Source organism: Silurus aristotelis (genome assembly GCF_946808225.1).
Source record: "Silurus aristotelis genome assembly, chromosome: 26".
Lineage (NCBI taxonomy): Eukaryota > Metazoa > Chordata > Actinopteri > Siluriformes > Siluridae > Silurus > Silurus aristotelis.
This window is the reverse complement of record NC_139599.1, coordinates 3,610,595-3,623,034: the sequence shown is the minus strand read 5'-3', so window position 1 is coordinate 3,623,034 and position 12,440 is coordinate 3,610,595. Positions and strand designations below refer to the sequence as shown.

At 36.3% G+C, this 12,440-nt stretch overlaps 2 protein-coding genes across 3 annotated transcripts in view; one reads left to right on the top strand and one right to left on the bottom strand.

Annotated features, from left to right (window-relative positions):
* The first annotated feature begins 1,696 nt into the window (after positions 1 to 1,696).
* The window catches only part of ift74 (intraflagellar transport 74), a 23,205-nt gene continuing 12,461 nt past the window's right edge, over positions 1,697 to 12,440 (top strand). The window contains exons 1-8 of the mRNA XM_083531107.1: positions 1,697 to 1,841; positions 2,391 to 2,521; positions 4,183 to 4,318; positions 4,405 to 4,453; positions 4,631 to 4,729; positions 4,816 to 4,876; positions 5,023 to 5,082; positions 5,173 to 5,234. Of these exons, the coding sequence (XP_083387233.1) occupies positions 2,402 to 2,521; positions 4,183 to 4,318; positions 4,405 to 4,453; positions 4,631 to 4,729; positions 4,816 to 4,876; positions 5,023 to 5,082; positions 5,173 to 5,234 (587 nt within the window). The 5' untranslated portion in view covers positions 1,697 to 1,841; positions 2,391 to 2,401. The remainder of the gene's footprint in view (positions 1,842 to 2,390; positions 2,522 to 4,182; positions 4,319 to 4,404; positions 4,454 to 4,630; positions 4,730 to 4,815; positions 4,877 to 5,022; positions 5,083 to 5,172; positions 5,235 to 12,440) is intronic.
* LOC310720531 (leucine-rich repeat-containing protein 19-like) lies at positions 7,364 to 12,274 on the bottom strand. 2 transcript variants are annotated; one of them, XM_083531154.1, is made up of 5 exons: positions 12,147 to 12,274; positions 10,817 to 10,892; positions 10,331 to 10,700; positions 9,308 to 9,541; positions 7,364 to 7,807 (listed from the first exon to the last, which is right to left on the bottom strand). In XM_083531154.1, the coding sequence occupies exons 2-5, from the start codon at positions 10,886 to 10,888 to the stop codon at positions 7,452 to 7,454; spliced, it is 1,032 nt and encodes a 343-aa protein (XP_083387280.1). In that variant the 5' UTR covers positions 10,889 to 10,892; positions 12,147 to 12,274; the 3' UTR covers positions 7,364 to 7,451. The 2 variants fall into 2 exon arrangements, with proteins under 2 accessions (XP_083387280.1, XP_083387281.1); XM_083531155.1 differs by lacking the exon at positions 12,147 to 12,274 and adding an exon at positions 11,071 to 11,321.

Genomic DNA, 12,440 nt, shown 5'->3' with positions numbered 1-12,440 from the left:
TTATTATTATTATTATTATTATTATTGTTATTATTATTATTATTATTATTATTATTATTATTATTATTATTATTATATAATGCATTTCACTTATTTGACTCTCGACATCCACGTGCACGCTTGAAATTCCCAAATCTACTTGCAATATTTGTATGTTTGTGCACAATAGTTTGCATCGAAGTTTCACAATACCTAAAGGCATCTCGTGCATCCACGTGCGCTCTCTAATAATGGACACGGTGCACAAACAGGTGATCTAAGCTAAAGTCAAGAGACATTTCAGAGCGATGCGGTTTGCAAATGCACGCTTTTGCATGCTTACAGCATACGATTTTGTTAACCTAATCTATGCAAACAATACTTTTTATACCCTCTGAGTTTATTTTGTATGAACTCCATTTTGTGCATCCGCGCTTCTCGTGTCATGTTGTATTTGTGCATTTATGTATGCATTTTATACTTTTTGAAGCGTCTCACTAATTTTACCTGGTCTTTTAGCGCCCCCTCGTGGCACAGTCTTGCTATACTATTTTTCCAATCAGGATTAGACCACCAACCTTCAGGAAGAGTCCACATACAGCCTCCCTGTTGCAATTAATCAGCTAATTACCACCCCTCTTCGTGAGCTGAGCAGGGACATCTCCAGAAGACTTTGCTTTACTGGTCCAGCTGTTAACTTCTCAATGGGAGATAGTAGATAAGTGGTTAAGGCTCTGGGTTGTTAATCGGAAGGTTGGATTTTCAAGCCCTACTAAGCTGCCACACTTGGGCCCTTGAGTAAGATATTTAACCCTCTCTGTTCCAGGTATCATGTCTGATCCTACAGTCTGATCCTAACACTGCTGGGATATTTCACTGTGATGTAAAGTATATGTGACATGTATAAAGCACCTTTTCTTATTACTGTCACAACACAAAGAAAATGTGTGTGAAATGTGTTCTCTTTTCTTGCTGTACAATATCAGAAAAGACTTGGTGCTCTTGTTCACTCCAGGAAAGGAATGAACAGATTTTTTTTTTTTTTTTCTGAGAGAATAATGCAAACTCAGATAATATGTATTTAAATGATTATGTTGGGTCTATTCAAAATATCTTATTTTCTTACATGTTATTTATATTATGCATTAAATTGTTTAATGAAAGATGCAAAATTCTCTATCATAAACTATTATAAACTATAACATGTCAGAAGTATATTGACCTCATAAAATCACACGTTAGAAGCATGGTAAACTCATTTATATCACATGTGATGTACGGTATGAGACAGACAATGGACACTGACAATAGAAAGACACTTCAGTGCACAGACACTCGCAAATACTTGATTTAATCTCATACAATCACACGTTAAAACCATAAGCTTACACAAATTTAGACCTCAGATTTAATGTTTTAACAGCCTTTATTTACTTTTGACACAAATTAATAATTTCTCTACTGAAATATTTCAAGTATAACTCATTAAATTTCTAGAAAAACAATTAAATGATCAATAACTTCATAGATATTCTATTTGCATTTCCAAAAAAAAAAAAAAATGCATACAAACAATACATTTTATACTCTACAGTTAATAGGAGTGATCCCAAAATGAGCCCAGATCTAATCCATACTTTCATACTAACTAGAATATGCCACGAATGCATTAATAGAGTATCGTACTACACTGTTCAGTACACTAGTATGCATCCGCCCCGCCCTCTTTTCAATATGTCGGCCAAGAGGAAGTATAATCTCGCGATAACTTGTATGGTTACTTAGCAACAGCAAAAGAGTCGGCTATTACTATTACTACAGCAGTTCGAGCACATCATACTTCAGCTTTTTCTACAATATCGGTGCACGGGATTTTATAACTCAAATATCATTATTTAATCTTTTTACATGCGCTAAGAATGGTCTATTTTCAGCATAGAAAAGCGTTTTAAATGCTAATGTCGAGTTAGCTTAGCAGTTAAGTTTAATCCGAAACAACTAGCTAGCAAACATACAGCTAACCGACCTGGCTTTTTTGTAATTATGCTTTATTTTTAATATATGTATTTTTGTAATTCTAGTAGTTATGCATTAATATGTATTAGTAATTAAGCTCCCAACAAGTAAAATGCAAATCAAAGCATTTAAATTGGTTAATATAATATAATAGAATAGAATTAATATAATATAATATAATAAGGTTATTCAATGAGGGTTATGATGTTGTAGATGACAATATACTTGTATTTTTCTTTTTCATGTTTGTCACTGAATTATATGAATTCAGAAATGTATAGTATGAAATAAGTTTCATCTATGATTTTATTATTCAATCTCTCGTGTTTTTATAATTTCATGTAATATTTTATGATTGTTGATCAGTGACTTTTTACCGTATTCTCTTCTCACAGATTAAACCATTATGGCAAGTCAGAGACCCCTATCAGGCAGACCCATGAGCCGTAGTTCTTTAATCCCAGGGACTGCAAGACCACCAACTGGCATCAGACCTCCACAGACAGCGATCCGAGTGGGAACAGGGGTGATTGGATCCACTTCTGATTTTTATTCAATGGACAGACACTCAATGTCTTTGTAAATGTCTAGTTGCTTTCTCATTATTTGGCAGATGCCCTTTTTTCAGATCGCCTTACAATTTATACAAATGAGCTAAAGGTTAAAGGTTCAGAATCCCAAATTTTAACCACAGATCTTCCCTTTCCTTGCCGTCTAAATAGACAAATAGTGAATATAAATATTTTGTGTCCAAAAGACACCTGTGCATTAGTAATGGGTTCATTCATTATGAACAAGTCTTTAATGTGACTCAGAAGAACAAACAGTCTCAAAGAGCGATTCGTTTTTTTTAATACTGAACATGCATGAGCAAAGCATCGCAAAATCTCTTTATGTTTATGTACAGGAAACAGAATTAAATGGGTGAACTCTGGACTTTTCTAGTCCGAGTCGTTCATTTTTTTATGACATGACTCCTATAAACACTATGCAGTTTATATATATATATATATATATATATATATATATATATATATATATATATATATATATATATATATATATATATATATAAAATATAAATAATTATTAGAATGGTAGTACAGGTTTGTGTATGTAGAAATGTTGAATTTGTTTAATTTTATTTTTGATCAAAGGAAAGAAATGAACTAAATGATTCTACAAAAGATTCATTTATTTTGTTGAACGATATTCAAAGAATCATGATGTTAAGGGCCTTGCTCAAGTGCCCAGAACCTTCTGTTTAGCGAGCCAACAGCTTAATCACAGAGCGACAACTTCCCACTGGAATGTCCCACTGAATGCACCTATAAGGCTTCGTATTTTCCAGAGCAATTAATTGTAGTGCGTACCATGACGATCAAATAAATCTTAGTATGACCTAATTTCATGCAAATTTGTTTACACGCCTGTTTGTTCCCCCTGACCAGACTTTCGGCTTTTCTCTTTTTTTTTTTTAACTGCAATTTCAAAGTCTATAGGGGGTTGTAAAATTGTGCCACTGTTTGCGTGTGTTTATTTAAAAAACACATTTTTTTCCACTCTAGCACTAAAGATCTCAGGATAAGAAAGTAAAAGAAAGTCTTTTCAGCTTAATTCTTTCATAGGTTAACTTTTAATGCCATCAAAATCTGATTGGTCAGAATTTGCTAAATAATTCTCAAACGACTGTGGACATTTTACAACATCACCTGTAGCCATAAACGGAAAAAAAAGTGGACACAAGAAGTATTTGCAGGAATAAGAGTAATAAAACTCTTCTGGGTGGACTGTTATAGTAAAAGTGCCTTTGCTTTGCTTGGTGCTGCACCACACTACACTGTCACTGATAAAAGTTTAAATCTTTAAATCCATACGTATAACCTTAATTTCATATATTTGGTAATGGGGGAAGTGGTATGTTAGTAGTTAAGATGTTGGACTTTTGCTCAGAAGGTTGTGAGTTTAGATCCTAGCACCACTAAGCTGAAACTGCTGGGCCTTTAAACAAGGCCATTGACCTTCTACTGCTCAATTGTATTATGAGATAATTGTAAGTCTTTCTGATTAACGGTGTCTGACAAATGCCGTAAATGTAAATGTAGTGATAGAATTCGACAGTACAGAATGTAAACATCCACTAAAAGATTATACCAAATCCACTTAGATGTGTCTTATGTTGTCCAGGTGGTCCCCAGTACTGGACGTCCAGGAACCAGGGCGGGCCCAATTGCCACCCCGGGGGTGCTTTCAGCTCAGATTAAAGTGACCGATCGTCCTGTCACTCAGCAGGGTCTCAGTGGAATGAAGACCGGAGGGAAAGGTGCTTCTCGAAAAAATACAACATTTACTGTTTCTCAGTTTCTACCTGCATTACAAGCCAGTTTTGTGGTTCATTTCCTTCTACAGGACCACAGAGACAAATCCTGGATAAGTCCTACTACCTTGGTTTACTCCGGTGAGCCGTTTATGAACTATGTATATGTTCTAGCTGAAATGTAGAGATCGATGATTAATGATAATACCATGAATAACTATCGGATTGTATGTATAATACATTGTAGAGCATCATTTTAAAGCAACATTCGATAATGTTTCCTTACTATCCCAGTCATGTACTCTCTTTTCCTTACAGGAGTAAAATAAATGAGCTTACAACAGAGAACAGCAAGCTACAGAAAGAGATCGACATCTTCAACCAGGAGAACTCGGTTTACCTGTCATATGAAAAAAGGTCCAAAAGATTTTATTACGGTTTTATGACACTGGGTTTGTTCTTTACTATGTATTTTCTCACTTGAAATGTTGTCACCCGTACAGAGCGGAGAGCCTTGCCGGGGAAATAAAGGACCTACAAGGCCACCTGGCAGACTACAACATGGTACACATTGATAAACCTGATCTAAATAAATAAATTAGCTGGTTAAAAACAGATACAGGAATATTTTCTTATTTCAATTCCTGTTAAAAAAAACCTCAGAAATGATGTGTTCTATATTTATTAAGTATTGTTTGTGAAACTTTCAGCTGGTTGACAAACTGAACACCAACACAGAGATGGATGAAGTAATGAATGAAATCAGCATGGTGAGCACTGCTACATTATTAGTTGTATGTGTTAATGTAGCATCCCAACTTTTTTTTTTCTTAAATGTCTCAATTCTTTTTTTTGTGTAGTTGAAAGTACAGAACGACAGAGAAGCCCAAAGCATAGATGCCATATTCACAGAGAGAAGAGAGTAAGTCAGAAACATCTCACAGCTACTCAACATTGGGCTACATGGGCTTGATTGATACACACAGCTGTTAAGTATGCACTTATGTACACTATATTTCCAAAGTATGGGGTCACCTGACCTTTCCCACTATATGTGGTTGTTTTCCAAACTGTTACCACAAAGCTGGAGACACTTAATTGTCTTTAGATGCGCTGTAATAAAATCTTGCATTTACTTTAACACCCCTGTGCACAAAGTGAGCTCCTTGAAGATCTGGTTTACATGCTTTAGAGAGGAAGATCTTGCTGCTGTAGAGCTCTGATCTTATCCATACTGAACACCTTTGAGATGAATTGGAACGCTGACTGCACCCCAGGTCTCCTCACCTACATCAGTACCTGCCTTTCATAACACCCTTGTGGCTGATGAACACAAATATCCATAAGCACACTACAAAATCTAGTGAAACATCTTCCCAGAAGAGTGGAGGAAATTAGAAGTGCAAATTGGAACTGAATGTAAAGTGCAATGCTCAAAAATCACATAACAAACTTATGACCAGGTGACCCAATACTTTATATATAGTTCATTGAGAAAGTCTTTTTCAAAGACTCCCTTTGCTTTTTTTTTCAGTTTTGTTATGTTGATTGTCTAATTAATAAAATGTTTCACAGGTAGACTCCAGTCATAATGAATAAATACTTACGTACATTGAATATTTTAGTATCAGGCTGCAACATGTAAAAATCTAAATGTAAAAAGTGAGAGGGCCTAAATACTTTGCGTATCATTTTTTTACATTTTTTAAATTTATTTAGATATATATTCAGTTTGAACACCGGAAACAGAAACATAACTTGTACTGCTCGTGTGAGAAACAAAATATTTTTAATAGATATGCGAAATAAACATGCGTTTCTTCCTGGCATTGCCAACATTTTTTCTACAGTCTAGCGATATAGATTCTTTTGTGTTTCATGTACAACTTAAAAGCAGAATAGATTTAATTGTATTTAATTCATTTATTCAATTTAATTTCATCGATTTAATTTGTGCCTATTTAATCGAATACTCAATTTTAACCAGTATAATTTAAAAAAGTGTATTGCATTAATTTTATTTATTCTATTTTATCTTTATACATTTTATTTTTTATTTAAACCAAGCAGGCGTTAACGGCGTTAATAAAAAACGACAAGCGATTTCGCTTTGAATTTTTTCCCCCTCACTGTACTGAAACTGAACTGATCCAATACTTTAAAACAGAGTTATGTACAGAACTGTGAATTTTGTGTACCGTTACGACATATACAGTACAGACCAAAAGTTTGGACACACCTTCTCATTCAAAGAGTTTTCTTTATTTTCATGACTATGAAAATTGTAGATTCACACTGAAGGCTAATTTACTGCCGTACGTGTCCCTGGGAATAAACAGTCACCATGAAAATGGTGCAACAGCAACCATCCATGTTGCTCGTACAGAAGATTAATGAACACCCTCTGACCATTAGACTAGGTTTAGGGTGAAGCAGCACTGTGGTATTATAGCGAAGTGTTTATAAATTACAGGCTTTGGCTGAACATTGTAGTTTAAGAATACAGTTTACAGCATGTTAATGCATCTAACTTGAATGTGCTCTAAAAACTAAATGCAAATACAGTGGAACCCCCACAAGTATATTTGTGTGTTAAATTAGGCATATTTTTATTTTTTTTAATAAGCGAACGCCTGAGGTACGGGAACGGATTATTAACATGCGAGTACAAGCATATGGGAACACGAGCGGTTTTCAGGAACGAATTAATCTCGTACACCGCGGTTCCACTGTATAAGATTTCATTCTTTTTTTTTTGACACACATGGTTATAGCATGTTTAGTAGAGACAGCATGTCTGTAAGTTGTTTTAAACAAGGGAGTGCGCTAAATACCGCAAATGTAAATGTTTGGACAGTAACACTGTTTGTGTAGCAAGCCTGCGTTCCAAATATGTAAAAAAAAAAAATAATAGGAAGCAATAAGTGACAATTAGAAAAGTTTGTACTGTTGAAAACGTTCATTGGAAAAAAAAACATTCACAAGATGACAATAAGGATTTGTGATAGAACATTCTTGCCTTTTCCTTCACCTGTTTTTTTTTTACAAGCAAATGTATATATGCTGCTTTTGAGCTTGGAACATCTGGATTTCTATGCCTCCTTTGGACATCAGACGCGCTATAGTGATGATTCTTCGTTTACACTTCATCAATGTCTACATTCTCTTTATAGTCCTCAGGCTGAATGTAGCCATCCTCTATAAAGCCGTCCTCATCCTCAGCCAGCCCCTGGTCCAGCTCTTGAGCACTTGTCTCCGTCTGCTCCGTGTCCAGGCTGAAGTTAGAGAAGCGGCTTGTGCTGAAGATACTGGGCTCCTCAGCTTCGCGCAGCCTCTGGTGCCGGTAGTCAAAGAGCATCTTGTACCAGGTGGGCGATTTGACCGCACATACGATGACCATGGAAGTGCAGAGAATGATCACTATCACTCCACTGAGGAACCTCCAGGTGTTTGTACCCTCTGGCTTGTTATTTTGTTCAGCTTTAATCATTGTATCTAAAGCAAGACACATACTGCTGTTATATACAGTATATTTATCAATAGGTTTCAAGCTGCAGTATGACGATGATCCTTGTCGGTTCTTAGATGCCCCTAACTAATGGACTACTAGTTTTGGATGACCGTTATACCTTGGTTGAACTCTTGCTGTCACAGTAAAACTACATATTTTTCATCAGGCAGTTTATGCCTGCCACATCTTATCATTGTGTTTACACAGAGCGTCATTGTCCCTTTTTTTCCCCCGAATGTTTTCCCGAATGCTTAGAACAGCAGTCTTGTTTGTTCGACTGCAGAACGAAGAAGACTCTCTTTTAGAGATACGTGATAGAATCACAGATCTCTTTGTCGCAGTTCATTATTCAAATTCAGCACTTGCATATCGGAATATTCACGTAAACGCCATCTGACATTATCACACTACGATCACCGATCTGTTGTATTTTGAGCGTAAATCGGACCTTGTAAAGAAGAGCTGCAACAGAAGCAAACTTTATGACTACACCTTTAAAAAAGCATGAATTGTGAATATCTTTTGTACAAGTCTATTGTTCTACATCAGGAAATCAATCTTGTATCACGTAGATTTTCATCATTGGTTTATTATTGGATTACACTGCAACTATGGACGTGCCTACAGTATTAAAAAGGGATCTAAAGTTTGGTAATTTTGCAGCTATCTGGATGTTTATTGTGTCTATAAACGAATCAGACTGCATTGTAAAGTATGCTAAAATGACTAAAATGTGAACAAGATCAAAAGATTTCAAGGATTTCCATTGAAAAGCCTGAACCCTAAGGCCTGACATCACTAAGATGCTGTGTAGCCGTTCATACAGTAGTGTTGGTATCGTTATGTCGAAATTTTGGTAGCTTGACCATACCACTAGCTACACTATATATAAAAAAGTATTGGGACACCTGACTTTCCCAACCATATGAGGTTATTTCCCAAACTTTTATCGCAAAGCTGAAGGCACACAATTGTATAAGACGTCTTTGGATGCAGTAGCATGAATTCGTTTTTTTTTATAATACCTCAACTAGGGGATCCAAATCTGTTCCAGCATGACAATGCCCCTGTGCACAAAGCAAACGTCATGAAGATGTGCTTTACACGTGTGTTTTGCTATAGATCGCCAACCTCAACCCTAATGAACACCTTTGGGATTATTGTGAACGCTGACTGCACCCCAGGCCTCCTCACATCACCTACATCAGTACCTGACTTTCATAACACCCTTGTGTCTGACTGAGCACAAATCTTCACAAGCACACTCCAAAATCTAGTGGAACATCTTCCCAGAAGAGTGGAGGGAATTATAAGAGCAACTAAATTGAGACTTACCATACTTATGACCAGGTGTCTGCAAACTTTTGGCAATACAGTGGGTATGTTTTATGTTTGAAAACGCCAAAATCTTTTTTTTGTAGCAGGATTGTAAACATGAAAACAGCTCAGTATGTGAAAAAAGTAAAAAAAATAAAAATAGTCACCTTTGCCTGAAACGTTTTGACTGCTTACTGTGGTCATCTCTTGCGATGGACGTGATGGACTTCGGACAGTAATAATAGTTTTTGTGGAAGCTGCGACTGTAAAAGTAGAAGCGCTTTTTGTTGTGGCAGCTGTGTTGCTTTTTACTGAAGGTAGCGGCGTCTTTGATGTTCTGAGCACGTCCAGGATTCTTTGTCCAGCCAGGATGACTGGTGAGCTACAGGTGGCATTTGATCCTTGAAATTTCAAAAGGAGTAAAGAGTATTATTACTTAATCAAGAAAAAGATTTCTATTTTATTCTTTCGCCTATGAACAGTGCAATACAGTGCTTTCATAAGTACCCTCTTCTTGAACTTTTCCAGTTTTTGCAGGTTTACAACTAGAACTGGAATGCACTTAACTCGGGTTATTAAAAAACCCCACAAAATAATCCATAATAATGAAATTGGTTGAATTTTCTTTAAATATAGTAGGGGGGATTTTTTTTTATTTTTATGATTGTATACGTATTGCTGTACACATTGGAATAGAGCCGACCTGTGTGCAATTTGAGTGTCACATGATCTTAATATAAATGTCATGTTTCTTGGAAGGATCTATTAAAACTAGTCATGGACAAAGTCCTGGAGAAGTATCGGTCACGATTTGGTCCGAAACAATGTCCAAAACTTTAAACATCCCAGAGAACCATTTATTGAAAGAACATGACTCAGTCGTGATTTTGACCCGAACGCTCCGTCCAACAATACTGTTGATTACTGAATGTGTGGAGATGATACTCCCACCACCATGCTTCACTGTAGCTATGATTTTCTCACGACGATAGTTTTTTTTTTTTTTTTTTTTCCCAATTGAAGAATATATTAAATTGAAGAGAAGTACCAGCGCAACTTTATTAAGATTTCAGACATTGGACTTTGAGGATAAACACACGTAAATTTAAATATAAGTGAATTTTGTTCTATATATCTTATTACTCTTACTGTAATTCTGCAAAGCTGCATTTGAGACAATGTCATCCCACCTGTCTGCAATCCCATGTTGTTCATCCACTTCACAATCTCCACTAAATCCCATGTGCAGTTCCATGGATTATCGTCCAGATCCAGTGTCTTGAGTTTCTTTAAATCGGCGAAGGTCTCGTTCTTTATCGTTCGCAGTTTGTTTCCTGATAAACTGAGATTCTCCAAACTGCCGAGAGCAGAGAACACTCCATCAGGCAGCTTTGCTATGCGGTTGTACGAGAGGTCCAGATGTGTCAGCTTGGAGTAGTTTTTCAAAGCCTGTATGTCCATAGTGTCCATCATAATTTGGTTGTGTTGCAGGATTAAACCAGTTGTGTTTACATTGTAGTTGTTAGGAATGTTTCGCAGTGCCTTATAGCTGTTATTCACCTTGAAGCAAAAGCAAACACGGCATTGACTTGACTGTAAAATACGTGTATTGAAGTCTACGTTTGATACTTTGCATGTCTTTCAATTGCTTCAAAATCGTCTTATAAATGACTCACCTGGATTCCAGCTGCATCCGTAAACAAAGACACCGTCCACAGCAACACCATCTGTTTCAGTGTCATGATCATTTACCTGCAACGACACGCCAGCATCAGAAGTGCGTTCGGCTCGGCGTAAAAAACAATCGCAAGTCGACGTATTATGGAAAAACCACCCAGCAGTGTATCTCTTTCGGACAAAGGCGTTATTATTTATCCACAGAGCTCAGCTGCTTCAGACGGATGACTATGAGAATAATAATCAAACTCACTAAGTATGAGGCCACGAAGAGAGCACAAAGGGTCGCTTTGTGCACACGGGTTGGTCCTGTAGGAGCATGCTGTCTTCCCGTGTACCTTAGCTTTGGGCTTTTTTTTTTTTTTTTTTTTTTTTTTTTTTGTGTTATCTGCTTGTCAACTCGAAAGGAAGCCAAAACGAGTTCAGCTCTTGGCTGAAGAGGTTTTTTTTTGCATGAATGTGGAGGTGAGGAGGGGAAAATTGTGTGAATTTGCAAATATTTGGACACCCATGGGACACCAGAGTTGCTTTTACATTATGCACAAATATGACACGGTGTCATATGAAAAGCTTCGCTTTCTACATGAACGACTACCAGCTCGTCTGCATAATTATACTAATAATAACTGATATTTTGTAAAAAGGTTACAGGACAAATCATGTTTATGACAGATGTTCAGGATATACAATATAAAGCCACAATTACAGACTTCTTAGTTCATTGATAAATAATTGTTGAATCTTTAGTTAGTAATTAGTGAAAGTTGCATTCAAAATTCACTGCGCGTTAAAAGTCCTGTATTTTTATGCTTCTTTGAATCACATTCGAGTTTGAAACCAGCTTCAGCCAACTAATAAACTCTTGGCACAAACAGATTTAGATTTATGTTGCACCACGATATAATACACAGTCTTAAGTACTAAATAACCTAAGAGTAGAATTATAAGTATATGCTACACTACTTCGATCACATTAATGCTCTATTTACTTTTCAAATTTTTTGCTCAGTTAATAATACAACCAAGTCACATCAGGCATAGAAATGTTTCAGGTCTACCCAAAGCATAATCTTTTTATTGTAGGAATCCCAGTGATCCTTTGGGCGAAACCATGACCAGAGCAAATAAAGGAACAGTTTGTACCTGATGACACTGTTCATATTCAAACCCTTGAATCAACTCATCGTCGGATCATCAACTTTCGATTTCCTACATACTTCTCCCTCCAGATATGTTTCTAGGTCTTCATTAACCAACATAAATATGTTTAATATTCAATAATACATGATTTATAGTGGGGGAAAAAAGTTTAAAAACTAAGAGACTTACCCTTAAGCTGATCACGTAACAGGCAGCAGAGAGCACCGACTCTTGAAAAGAGTGTTAAAATGTTTCTTCAAGGAACTAGGCTACATAAAGAACCTTTGCTCTGTGTGATAAACGCAAGACATTTCCTCCTGGCTAACGATTCACTGTAACGTGTGAGCCAACTTTGAGAGCGCTCATTGTAAAAGATTTATTGGAGATGTTTTGGTCCTGATTTCAAATGCTATTGAAATTCTGACATGTGATTTTGGTTGATTTGGATTTCATAAAGAAATGTGTTTTTTTTAAAGCAGGGAC

What these genes read in the sequence shown, in the direction of transcription:
- LOC310720531 (XM_083531154.1), bottom strand. Translation starts at nt 10,888, where the DNA reads ATGATCATGACACTGAAACAGATGGTGTTGCTGTGGACGGTGTCTTTG. An exon ending in CGGATGCAGCTGGAATCCAG is followed by an intron (nt 10,701 to 10,816) that starts GTGAGTCATTTA and finishes TTTTGCTTCAAG; the next exon opens with GTGAATAACAGCTATAAGGC. An exon ending in TCAAAACGTTTCAGGCAAAG is followed by an intron (nt 7,808 to 9,307) that starts GTGACTATTTTT and finishes GTCTTGCTTTAG; the next exon opens with ATACAATGATTAAAGCTGAA.